This window comes from Peromyscus eremicus, chromosome 16_21 (assembly GCF_949786415.1).
Source record: "Peromyscus eremicus chromosome 16_21, PerEre_H2_v1, whole genome shotgun sequence".
NCBI lineage: Eukaryota > Metazoa > Chordata > Mammalia > Rodentia > Cricetidae > Peromyscus > Peromyscus eremicus.
In genome coordinates, this window is record NC_081432.1 from 60,022,629 (window position 1) to 60,036,134 (window position 13,506).

Here is a 13,506-nt window from a genome sequence, read left to right on the forward strand (position 1 = left end):
CACCTTGTCCTTGATCTTCCTCCAGGGCAGCTGGCCCACTGCGAACTCCACCAACATGTAGAAGAGAGACCACAGGTCATCGTGGCGGCCCATCTCCTGAGAGGGAAGAGGAGAGTCACCTCAAGTTCTCAAGTCCTCCTCTGGGAAGGGGTGGTGGGCCCTTTTCTGGGGACATCTGACACCCAGACCCAGACAGACAACGCTAGGGTCTCTCTGAGGCTGTGGCTCATCCTACACCTCAGCACAAAGACACCACAGTAAAAAGTTCTGAGTATGGTTTGGTTTGGTTTTGGTTTTTTTCAAGACAGGGTTTTTCTGTGTAGTTGGTGCCTGTCCTGGATCTCACTCTGTAGACCAGGCTGGCCTTGAACTCACAGAGATCCGCCTGGCTCTGCCTCCCAAATGCTGGGATTAAAGGCATGTGCCACCACCGCCCGGCCTGAGTATGTTTTGTCTCTTCAAAAAAAAAAAAAAAAGGGATTTTTCAGTGGGGAGAGAGATAATGGAGGCCCAGAAGAGAAGGACATCGGGGCAGCCAACAGGGACACCATCCTCCATCTCCAGGCTGCAGCCCATACTCCATTCTTTTCTCCCCACCTTGACATCCACAGCTCCCTTCATACCCAGCTTTGTCTTTCTGCCCTTAGCCCTTAACTCAGGCATTGCCACCCACTCACCCGGTTCTTGTGGGCATTGACCGAGGCATAGCGAACAGTCCCCCGGAACCCGGCCACATTCCGAGGCTGCAAAGAAGAGACCACACCTCAGCCACACTGCCAACCCTACCACCACCAAGACTGACTGCCCACCTCACCCAGGTACCAGCTGTCATCCCAGGGTTGGATGTACTGGTCCTTAAAAGAACACCAAGCCTGCTTAGACAGCTACGAGGAGAAATGTCGCCATACCAGAGAATTCTTAGAGCCCCACCACCCTGACGCCTAGTGGTACTCACGGGCCGGACGTCTCCTGTAGTGTTAGTGTACTGCCGGGCCAGTCCGAAGTCCAACATGTAGCACTTTCTGTAGGTGGAGGGCAGCCGGCCCATGGCAAAGTTGGACTGTGGGAAGAGAGCAGCCGTGAGCTGGGGTCCAGCACCCCCAGACTCACTAAGGTATTGCTATGCCAGCGCTGAAGGGCCCCCAGCCCATGGATTCTTACACCCACCCAGATTCGCGAGAGTATGACCGTGGTATCTCAGCAACAGAGCAGGAGTGACTATCCTCATTTAGAGACACTGAAGGGAAGGTCCAAGGCTGAGGACGCTTCTCTGAATCACAGAACCGGTGACAGCAGCTTCGAGCGCTACTCCATCCTGCTCTAAATCCTCAGCTCCCAAAGGGGCAGCGAGGCTTGGTATGGCTGCCGGCTCAGAATCAGCCGCCCCACACCTTTCCTGCTGTGTGCCCTGGGGCCGTCCACTCAGCCTTCCCACACTTCCCTCTTTTTTTTTTTTTTTAAGATTTATTTATTTATTATGTATACAGCATGTATGACTGCAGTCCAGAAGAGGGCACCAGATCTCATTACAGATGGTTGTGAGCCACCTTGTGGTTGCTGGGAATTGAACTCAGGACCTCTGGAAGAGCAGCCAGTGCTCTTAACCTCTGAGCCATCTCTCCAGCCCCACACACTTCCCTCTTTACCCTTTTAAATGAGAGGATTTTACTTTCCTTTTCTAGCACCAAGATCCAAGATGGCCTCCCCTGACCTCCTCACCTCTAGACTGAAGGACTACAGAGGGTCGTGGGTGAGAGATGAAGTAGAATGGACAGAGATGAGAGCTGGGCACTTGGCCTGGCATGGCCAAGAGGTGAGAACGAGGAGATGGGGTTTGGTGCGGATCAAGAAGTGTCTAAGTAGAAGAGGTTCCTGAGGTTCAACCACTGGAGCGGAGCGGCCAGGCCCCACAGGAGCACCCAGGCATACTGCTCACCGGCTTGATGTCACGGTGCAGGAAGCCCACGGAGTGGATGGCTTCGATGGACTCCAGGATCTGCTTGCCCAGCCTCAGTGTGGTGCTTAGCGTGAAAGTGCCCCTCGGCTGGCTGCGGCGCAGGTCAGCCAGGTTCCGGCCCTGGGTAGGGTGGGCGAGATGGATGAGATGGGATAGGACGGGAAAGGGAAGGGGAAGACTCATCTCTGCCACATCCCAGCTACCACCACTATGACAGCCTTGCCCCCAGAGGGTCGTGCCTACCCTCTACCCACCCCATCAGGGACCGGTGCTTCCCTTCCCCATGCCACACCCAAGTCACTCCAGCTCTCGGGGAAAGAGGCAGGTGGACAGGTCCCAGGGACACACCTGCAGCTGCATCACCACATAGTTGAACTTCTCGTTCCTGCCACAGCCAATGAACCTGCACACGTGGTCCTTCCCTGAAGGGCACAAAAAACGGGGGCCTCCCAAGTCCCATTCCTTCCTCCTCACCAGCCCAAGACAGGCTCTGGTGTGCCCCCCTACCCCCACCCCAGCGTACACACACACACACACACACACACACACACACACACCCCACACACTTTGTTGTGTGTGGTGTGTATGTGCGCCATGCCCACCTAGCGCTTATGTGGGTTCGGAGAATCTGAAGTGCTTTGACCCTGGAACCATTTAGCCACCCTCTGGCACCCTCTCGAATCCTGTTCCAGCCCTGGTTCCGGGAATGCCTCTGTAACAGCCCTGCAACTCCCGCCCTCGGCCCCGCCTTCCTTCTAACGCTCTGGCCACCGTTGTCTGTAAGCCACGACCCACCTCACTTGGCCATCACCAACAGTCTCCCTCATCACTCCCCGTCGCTCTCCTAGCCTCTGGTCCCATCTTCTTAGATCCTGGCTCCATCACCTTCTTCCTCAACCGTGTTACATTTCCTCACTCAAGCCTCTGATCTCATCGTTCTCCCAGCCCCTGGCTCCATCACCTCTTCCTTCCCAGCCCCAGCCCCAGCCCCAGGGTGGTACCTTGAAGCTTTTTGAGTACAGCCACCTCCATCTTGAGGACCTGCTTAGGCTGCTGGGCTGACTCCACCTTGAGGGCCACGTTCTCCCTGGTCAGCAGGTCCATGGCCTCGTAGATCTCACCAAAGCCCCCGCCCCCGATCTTTTTCAGCTGTGGATGAGGGGAAGAATTGTGCTCAGGGATCCAGCTGGACAGCTCCTCAGCCCACCTCTGCTGACTCTATTCTCCACTGATGGGCAGGTGATACTCTTGAAGGAGAGGACACACACACACACACACACACACACACACACACACACACACGGCACCGGACAGGTATCTGAATGGGAGCGGAATGTAAGAGACACATGGCTCCAGGCAGACATGGAGACTGCCCTGATGACACAGGGTTCTAGAGATTGTGGGTCATCTGGAGGGCAGGGCCAGGGGTGTAGCTTGGTCAGTAGAGTGCTTGCTTAGCACACAAGGAGCCCCAGGTTCGATCCCAGTACCACATCCACCAGGCCTGGTGGTGCACACTGGGGGAAGGAGTAAAGGTTCAATACCAGCCTGTGCTACATAGCAGGGCTAGCCTGGGATATCTGAGTCCCTGTCTCCAAAGAAGGGGAGAGAGGGAAGGAAAGAGGGGGAACACATGGGTAGGGGCTTAGCAAGTAAAGGCGCTTGCTGCCAAGCCTGACATCTGGGGTTTGATCCCCAGGACCCACGTGGAAGGAGAGCCAACTGCCTCATGTTACCCTCTGACGTCCACACACATCATGACACACAAAGCCACAGCACACTTCAATACATGTAAAAATAGTCACAACAATAAAGGACAGAAGAGAAGCCAGCACTGTGAGGAAAAGTGAAGGTTCTTGAGGCAGGGGAGGAATGACGGAAAGAAAAAGGGCAGAGGGCGGAAGGAGCAGGCAGCACCTTACTCTGATGGAAGCTAGTGACAACAGAAACCTAACAACCAGGTGGGAAGGACCCAGCCTCTAGAGACAGCGGCCTGTCTCCGGGGAGCTCTAGCCTCGAGAGACAATGACCTAGTCCGCATCCCTCTACAGCTTGCTGCGTGTGAGCACAGAGGACAGACAGGGTAGGCATGTGAGGGGCTCACAGACCTCACCACAGTCGGTCCCAGGCTCTGCAGCACAAGGGAGGAGGATCACCTGACTCCCCATGGTGCACACAGGGACAGTCACAAGGCCCAGGGCCTGCGATGCTTTGGCTAGGCCACACGGCTAGTAGATAACTGGGCTGCATTTTCTCCAAACTGCATCAGCTGGAGACAGAACCTACCGGTGTAGGAGCCAAGGTTACGGGATGTGGACCACTGAGCACTGTAAGTGTGGATGCTGACACTCAAGCCTTCAGACCCCCTGCTGGTGGGAACACGCCTAACGCCTGCTCCCGGGCTCCCCGCTTCCCGGGGCCCCAGCTTCTCTATTGGCCTCCTTTACTTCTCTCCCCACCCCTAGGGAGGGGTCTGGGTGCTGGCATTCACTCAGCCAGCATCCTTTCCTTCTGCTCTGCCATGAGAGCATTCTCATCCACTGGCCACAGTGACTAGGCCCCTCACTTTTTTTTTTCTTTTTTTTTTTTTTTTTGTTTTTTGGTTTTTCGAGACAGGGTTTCTCTGTAGTTTTGCGCCTTTCCTGCAACTCACTTGGTAGACCAGGCTGGCCTCGAACTCACAGAGATCCGCCTGCCTCTGCCTCCCGAGTGCTGGGATTAAAGGCGTGCGCCACCACCGCCCGGCGGCCCCTCACATTTTTGAGGATCCATGAAAAGTGGGGCTGGAGAGATGGCTCAGCTGTTGAAGGCAAGGCTCACAACCAAAAGATAAAGATGAACTTTTAGACCAAAAAGAAAAACTCGGTCTAGAATATGAATGTGTTACTCTCTGTAACAATGCATCATAAAAATGCAATTTTTAGTACCCTGTTATAGAAGGAGGTGGCATGAGACAAAAGTGCCCAGAGCCTGTGAACGTCACAAGGCACCCCTGCTCAAAGCCCCTTAAGAGAACACCTTTCGGACCCTTAGCAGGCCCCATTTCCCTGCTTCTGTGTGTTTTAACGATCCCAACCCCCGCTAAAGGACCTCCCTAAACCAGAGAAGAAACCCAACACAAGAGAGCCTCGGTTTATTTGGCACAGACACCCTTCTCTTGGTCCCACTCTGGACAACCTAAAGTTATCTAGGTTTTGTAAACTTTTTGAGTCTCTGCTTTTTCTCCTCAATAAGAGAGTCGGATTGAGCTGGTAGTGATGGTGCATGCCTTTAATCCCAGCACTTGGGAGGCAGAGCCAGGCGGATCTCTGTGAAATTGAAGCTAGCCTGATCTACAGAACGAGATCCAGGACAGTTACCAAAAACTACACAAAGAAATTCTGTCTCAGAGAGAAAGAGAGAGAGAGAGAGAGAGAGAGAGAGAGAGAGAGAGAGAGAGAGAATTGGATTGAAGCAAGTCACAAAGATCTTTCACCCCTAAGGCCCCAAGTCTCACATGGGCTGATATTTATACTGATTGTGTTCATGTGGCAGACAGACCTCAGCCTGTCTTCTGATCATGAAACTGGCAAGTTAGCTGACCACACCTATGAAACAGGTGTGCTGGTGACTGCCGTATCTAACATCAGTTCCTGAGATAACCCCCGGAGGACACCTTCACAGCCTCTGAGAACAAGAAAGGCACAGAGGGGCTGGAGAGACGGCTCAGCGGTTAAGAGCACCGGTGTTCTTCCAGAGGACCCGGGTTCAATTCCCAGCACCCACATGACAGCTCACAACCATCTGTAACTCCAAGATCTGACATCTCACACAGATACACATGCAGGCAAAATACCAATGCACATAAAACAAATAAGTTATCTTTAAAGAGGTACAGCACAAACACTAGGATTTTTATTGCTGTTGTTGCTATGCTGCTTGCAAGGATCACCCCTCAAGAACGACTTACTGTTTTTATTTTATTTTGTAGCACAAAGACATTTATTTACAACTTCCTGTTTTTAAATATTCCTCCTAGATCGCTGACCCGGGTTCTCCTGGCTGCAGCCCCTCTCTGGTCCATGATTCCCGGTTCCCACACTCCTACATCAGTCCCATCCCTGCCCGAAAATGGCTGCATCTGGCACCTGGTCTCTGGCTCTCCAGGGGAAGGAACAGGAGACAGCCTTAAGGACAGTCCAGGTCTGGCAGACTCGCCCTCCCCCACAGCCGCCCCACTCCCTCTGCCATCTCTCTCCCTGCACACTCCCATCGCTCTTCCACAGAGCACAACAAGGTCTTTAGTCTAAACTCAGTGTGTGTGAACAGTCTTTTTCTTGCCTTTTCAGTACAAACGTTATTCAGCCTCCCATCTGCCAGACACCAAGCCCGTGTGCCAGGGACCCGGGGGTCTTGAAGGAGCGCTTCTCACTTTGCCAAACACCCCTTCCTGTTATGGCTGCCCCGGCTCCTCCTGCATTTCTGTCCAGTTACTCTTTCTCAGGAATCCCGCTTCAGGGGCCCTAAGAATCTCCTAACACCCCACTCCCAGTTCCTGAAAATGCTACTCTGCCTCTCTCCTTGGACCTCTAGGGGACCTGCGCGGCCGGGGGACTGTTGCCATGGAGATCCGCCGGCACCCAGGCCCCACCCTCCTCTCCAACCCAGCACCCCTAGTAAGCTGAGCTTCACCACACCAAAGCCCAGGGACGCGCACACGCGAACACCACAACTGAACACAGTGAAAACATCTGACCTCTATGGTTCTTTCTTCCCCTCTGGATCCCCATTTCTGTGCATACCCCACAGCCGCACGCACTTTTCCCACGCTATACCATCCTACATCATCATCCCACCCTACAATAAAGGGGACACCAGGATGCTTTAAAACCATGGAGAAAAAAGGGTTTGGACGAGGCTGACTGACAGTAGGTCTGGTTCCCCAGACACAACCACTGTCCGGACCCTTACGTGGCCCCCCTCCCACCCAGGATATCATCTCCCCCTGCCCCCCCAGCCCCCGCCACGAATAAACTCGGACTACAACTCCCAGCAGGCCAAGGAGCCCGAAGTCCTGGGTTAGCGGAACAGGGCACGCTGGGAGATGGAGTCTCGGCGTGTTGCACCTGCCGCAGCAACCCGGGAAGGGAGGAGGGTGGATGGAGAAGATGGAGTGCGGATGCGGTGGGAGCAGCCCGCAGGGCCTCTTTCCCCAGACCCAAGCCTTTCCGTCCTCTGCGGAAGCGGAGGAACACATGCTCACTCAATGTCCTTCCCCAAGGTGCGGCAGAGAAGGAGCCCCCTCCCCCACCACCCTCCTCCGCACCCGGCTCTGCAGCTCACACCTAGACATCCAACTCGGAGTTGTTCGGGCTGAGCTGGACCAGCACGACCTAGCCCGGGAAGGGGTGAGAGGGAGCCGGGCTGGAGAGAGGGCACTGGGAGAATGTGTGGGCAAAAATAACATTTGAGCGGTATGCAAACGAGCTCGAGGACACCTCCCACTTAGGGTAAGGGCTCCAAGGGCACCAGTCTTAGGGAGTCTCCAGATCTCTTCTTCTCCTTTCCCAAACCCCTCCCGCTGCCCAGCTAGGTCACTCACTCACCACCTTCCAGCGATCTTTGACCACGTAGTTGGCCGGCAGGATGTCGGCCTGCTCCCCTCCCCCACTCATGTTGGTTTCGTCCTTAAGAGCAGCCGCTAGGCACTGCATCCGCCAGCCGGACGGAGAGGTGTCCGCAGGGCCTGCCCTTGGTGGGCCATCTACCTGGGGGAGTGAGGAAGGGCAGTGAACAGCCTGGCTGCCACCCTAGACCACCTGACAGCTGGGGAAAGGAGCCCCATCCTGCTGGCAGGCATCCTTCCCAAGGCGGGGTGGGGTGGAGTGGGGTTTGGGGGGGGGCCTCTGATGCTCAAGGAGTTACTGGGAGAAATACTTCTGGTGATGGAGGTCAGTGGAAGGGAGGTAATACAAACCACAAATGGGAGGTGTGAAAAATCAGCAACAGGACACGCACAGGATGAAAACAGGAGAGGGCAGTGAAGTGTGAATAAGCCAGAGGGGAAACGTTTACCATAGAGACATTCCAAACGAAGGAGGAGAAGATGAGCTAGCCAGGGGGCAATCCTAGGCGGAGACCCAAGAATGACAAGCCTGAGTCACTCACTACCTGCGGTCCCAGTCTTCCACACCTAGCCTGGGCCACACAACTCCTGTGGAGCTGTCCTTTGCTGGCTGGCTGAGAGGGAAGACTTGCTGAGCATGGGTAAGCCATGGGATACCCTCATCAGACTGGCCACCCAGCCAACCAGAGAGATGTGACCATCAAGAAAAACAAGGTCATGCACAACAGCCCCTTGAGGGTGGCATGGAGGCAGCTGGATTGTTGAGAGGTGACCACCACCCTCAGTGGACGCTGGCCCCGCTGGCAGCCACAAGACTGGGGAGCCAGGATGTGTGCCAACAGTGAACACAAGACCATGGACTCAAGCCATGGATTTCAGAGGGATGGTACTCCAGTGTCTACTCCACGAGGGCCAAACTCAACTGGGAGAGAGCAGAGCAGTGGGTGCTGCCTGAGGGAAGGCAGAGAGCGAGAGAGAACCACAGTCTGGGTAGGTGGGGGTGAGCAAGCCCCTTTCTCCCTCTTTGTGGAGCCAGCCTGGAGGAGCACAGCTTCTACTGTGCTTAGGTGGATAGAAGTTGAGCACTGGAACTAGTATCCCAACCTTCAGAGGCACTAAGATGCATGTTATCCAAAGAAACGTGTGTGTGCATCTGTGTGTGCCTGTGTTCATGTACCCCTCTGTGTGAGTGTACATGTCTTGCTTTGTGTGCAAATGTGTAGAGAAGGGGCCAATAAAGGTGACTTTCTGGTATTTCTGCCACGCCAGCACAGGATTTGGAAACAGCATCTTTTCTTCTCATCTTTCATCTGTAGATACTTTATGTGCTCTCTGCCACACTAACCATGACCCTGGAGAGCCAACACAGGAGTGAAGGGAGTCATTCAGCCCGGGGACTGAGCATAGGAGAGGTGGAAAGTTCTTTGTAAATGGGGTGGGACACTACAATTACTAATTGTAGCTAAGCTCTTTGTAAATGGGGGAAAGGACATTACAGTTACTCCATGAGCCTGACACTGGGCTAACTTCTCAGGTCCTGTGTCTAGACATCCTGATAAGGGCAGGATGGGTTGTGAAGGACCTGAGACATCTTCTCCAGGTCACAGTGTTCCCGTGGGACATGAAGAGAAAGCATTTCCATTGTCACTCTTTTTTAGCTTTTTTTGAAATGACTGAGCTGAAATGTCTCCTCCAATCCGTACAACACCAGGGCTATGGGCCGTCAGGAGTTTGGAAGACAGGGACGACAAAGGAAAGATGGAAGGAAATGGGGTGGGGTTCCGGAATATAGGTCGAGGACAAGACCGAGGCAGCTGGGCATGGTACCACACACCTGTGATCCCAGCACTCTGGAGGTGGAGGCAGGAGGATGAGGGATTTGAGACTAGTCTTGGCTATACAGCAAGTTCAAGGCCAGCCTGGGCTACAAGATACGCTGGCTGAGAACAACAAAACAAAACTAAAGTAAACAAAATAAACTGGAGAAGTAATCAAACTTGTGTGGAGGAGGCCGCAGCTGGAACCCGGCTGGAGCTTAATCCTAATGTGCAGGAGGCCACGGCCCCAGCCCCAGGCCCAGCACAGGGGGAAAGAAAAGAGTTAAATGCAGGCTGGGGAGGAAGCTCAGTGATGGAGTACATGTCCAGCATGGTCAAGGCTCCAGCTTCAACTCCCAACACCACCAAAAATGAGCTTTTTAATAAAAAGGGGGCTGGGGGCCTGCCAGGACAGTTCTGTGAGAAAAGGCCCTCACCATCAAGTCTGATTCCCGAGACCCATGTGAAGAATAGAGGGAACCAGACCCTCCCTGCATCTTGTCCTCTGACCTCCACATGTGTGCCGTGGCACACACAAGATAAATAAAATGTAATCCAAAGGGAGGATTGAGATACGGCAAGATATTGGCCTAACAAGTCAGTACAGGGCCCTACATTCAGTTCCCAGTACTGAAAAAATGATAATAATTTAAAAAGTTGAACAATTGGAGGGGCCTTAGTCCTGTATGGTGGGCTCTGTAGGCGGATGAGGAATCTGTGTGCTGCTCACACATGATACTTGGGAAAGTCTAAAAGGAATGGGTGTGGGGTGGGGGGAGAACTGGCCATCCTATCCACCACCCTTCCCAGAGGATGCCTCCGTGGACCCCAGCTATCCCAGACTGGGTTGACAAGCTTGGGTGCTTGATTACTGCCCTCTGAGGTCCGTGTGTGTGTGTGTGTGTGTGTGTGTGTGTGTGTGTGTGTGTGTGTGTGTGTGTGTGTGTGTGTAGGCATGGCTGTGTGCATGCACGAGAATGTGGGGTAAGTGGAGAGAGAGCGCTAAGTGCTTAGGAGCATATTGTGGTTTGGGAGCAGAAGTGTTGATGTGTGGCTGTGCAAGGTGTGAGGCAGGTGTGTGTGGGAATCTCAGAGGCCAGGTAAGGGGAGAGGAGGCCGTGAGGAGGATGAGAACAGGAGAGAAGAGGTGAGGAGAGTGCAGAGAACAGGGCCTGTCAGAGAGACAGGATGAGGGGAGGGGGTGAGACAAGAGACGGGAGGAGATTGTGGTGGCAGGAACGGAGTGACCCCAAGAGACCACGGGAGGGGCTTCTGGACACAGCTGGGAAGTCAAAAGGAGGCTGGTGGGAGGAAGGGAGGGACTGAGGATGAGAGAGGGGGTCTGGAGACCGCTGAATGACCTGTCAGAGGTGACAGGAGAGTGAGGAGGGAAATCACAGGGAGAGAGCTGGGGAGGGGGCCGCTGCGGGGGATGGGCTGGGAAGGGTGGGTCTGTGCGGGGGCAGGGAGCGGCTCCAGGCCTCAGGCTGCGGCCCAGGCAGTGTAGGCCAGCGTCCCAGCTCCCGATGGCAGCCTCGGAGACCGAAGACCGCTGCGGGATGCGAGCCGAGCCGTGGAGGTGGGCCCGGCGGGAGGCCCGATGCACCCCAGAAGAGACCCCCGGCCCGCCCGCCTGGCCCCGCCCCGCCTCACCTGCTCGGTGTCCGCTGCGGCTGCGGCTGCGGCTGCGGCGGTGAAGGCAGCGGCACGGGGCGGCGCATCCCCCGGGGCCGGGGCGGGGCGGGGGCGGCTCAGTGCGGCGCTGGGCGGCCCGCTCTCTCCCGCGGCGGCGGCGGCCTCCCGACCCCGACCATCCCGGCCCGGCCCGGCCCGACCCGGATCCTCCTCGGGCGACGGCGGCGGCGGCGGCGGCGGCGGCAGCAGCAGCAGCGGAGTGGGGAGCTGCCCACAATGCACTGCGCCGCCAGCATCAGCACCAGCCCTGACATCACCGCCCCACCGCCCCAGCCTTTACATCACTGCCGTTTTTTCTGACATCACGTTCCACTCTGCCCCCCCAGACCCTGCCTGAGCACTCTCAGATGGTCCCGTAAGAGCTGCCTGGTCTTCTTAACTGACCTGTGCCATTCACTTGACCACAGGCTCCTTACCTGTCTCCATCACCGTTTATCTCCCCCACTTCCCAGAATATCCCCATTACTCATTTAGCCTCACCTGACCCCCCATTCCATCCTCCACATAGCCGTCGTACTTCCCTCTTAAGCCCGTTCCTCCACCTGAACCCATCCTCCCCTTACGTCTCTATCATGGTCTCTTCTAACACCGTCCCACATTCGGACACACCACCCCTCACCTGGAACCCTCTCCTCATCATGTACTTCTCTCCTGGTTTACCTTCTCTTTCTTTGGCCCTTTCTTCCAACTGCTGACACACTCTGTCATTGTTTCTTACTGCTTACCAAATAAGATACACACTCTTTATTGTGACATTAGAAACTCTTTCCAACGTGAGCCCATAAGGCTATTACTCTTCTGACAGATGGGATTACTCAATATTCTCTGAGTATACTCTGCGCCCTGCCTCTCTCGGCTCCTTCTCCCATTGCTTATATCCTCAACAAACGCAGAGGGAGCATCCTCAACAATAACAACAGTAGCCACACCTGCCAGACACATTAACTCATCTGCTCTCTCTAAGCGCCCTGTGGAGCAAGAGCACTCACTGCGCGGGCATAGTGACCTGAGTTTGGATCCCAGAACCCGGGTGAAAAGTCAGGAGCTGTGATGCACGGCTCCAGACCCAGCACCAGGGAAGCAGACGGGTGAATCCTCAAAGCTTGCTGGCCAATTTCGCTCCAGATTCAGTGAAAGAAGACACCCTATCACAAAGCAATCAAAGGGGAGAATCCTCTGGCCTCCACATATGTGAGTGCACCTGTGCACGGGCACATGCGTGTGCACACACAGCTGGAAAGATGGCTCAGTGGACAGTGTTTGCCTCAGAGGCCCGACAACCTAAGTTCTAACCCTAGACTTCTGACCACCACATATGCACTAAAGCATGCATGCAACCTAGCACACACACTCCCACACTCATCATGCACAGGCACAATACTAATAACAACAATAATACACTTTATAAATTAAATCATGGCATTTTCAGGAATGTAGATGCCACTGGAAATCATTGTTAAGTGAAGAAGCAGACTGAGAAAGACAACTGCTTCATGTTTTCTATCAAATGCAGGACTTCGGCTGGCAGTGTGTAAAGGAGCCTGTGGCCAAGCCACAGATACACACACAGACACAGGTACACACACAGACACAGGTACACACACACAAAGGTCACACACAGAGACACATATACACACACAGACACAGATACACACACAGACACAGGTACACACACATACACAGGTCACACACACAGACACAGATACACACACAGACACAGATATACACACAGAGATACACCCACAGACACAGATACACACCCACAGATCACACACAGAGATACACACACAGACACAGATATACACACACACACAGGTCACACACACACACAGATACACACAGAGACACAGACACACACAGAGAGATACACCCACAGACACAGATACACACACACAGATCACACACAGAGATACACACACAGACACAGATATACACACAGACACAGGTACATGCACACACAGGTCACACACAGAGACACAGATACACACACAACACAGATACACACACAGAGATACACACACACAGATCACACGCAGAGATACACCCAGACACAGATACACACACAGACACAAATATACACACAGCCACAGATACACACACAGATCACACACAGAGATACACACACAGACACAGATATACACACAGCCACAGATACACACACAGAGATACACACACAGACACAGATACACACACAGATCACACACAGAGATACACACACAGACACAGATAACCCATGCAGATACAGATACACACACAAACACAGATACACACAGATACACACAGACCCACACTTAACAGAGATACACACACACAGAGATACACACATACTCACACTACACACACAGGAGAGACAGAGAGAAACAGAGATACAGGAAGAGAATGGAGAGTGAAAGAGAGAAGGAGAACGAGCAAAAGAACTCTAGGCCAGTGAG

At 54.1% G+C, this 13,506-nt stretch overlaps 1 protein-coding gene across 2 annotated transcripts in view; it reads right to left on the reverse strand.

Annotated features, from left to right (window-relative positions):
• Ttbk1 (tau tubulin kinase 1) overlaps window positions 1-11,137 on the reverse strand; it is a 44,225-nt gene extending 33,088 nt beyond the window's left edge. For both annotated transcript variants that reach the window (XM_059243902.1, XM_059243901.1), the window contains exons 1-8: window positions 11,033-11,137; window positions 7,543-7,704; window positions 2,959-3,106; window positions 2,306-2,379; window positions 1,937-2,077; window positions 956-1,060; window positions 678-743; window positions 4-96 (exon numbers count right to left, since the gene is read on the reverse strand). In XM_059243902.1, the coding sequence (XP_059099885.1) occupies window positions 4-96; window positions 678-743; window positions 956-1,060; window positions 1,937-2,077; window positions 2,306-2,379; window positions 2,959-3,106; window positions 7,543-7,650 (735 nt within the window). In that variant the 5' untranslated portion in view covers window positions 7,651-7,704; window positions 11,033-11,137. The remainder of the gene's footprint in view (window positions 1-3; window positions 97-677; window positions 744-955; window positions 1,061-1,936; window positions 2,078-2,305; window positions 2,380-2,958; window positions 3,107-7,542; window positions 7,705-11,032) is intronic.
• Between the last annotated feature and the right edge of the window lie 2,369 nt (window positions 11,138-13,506).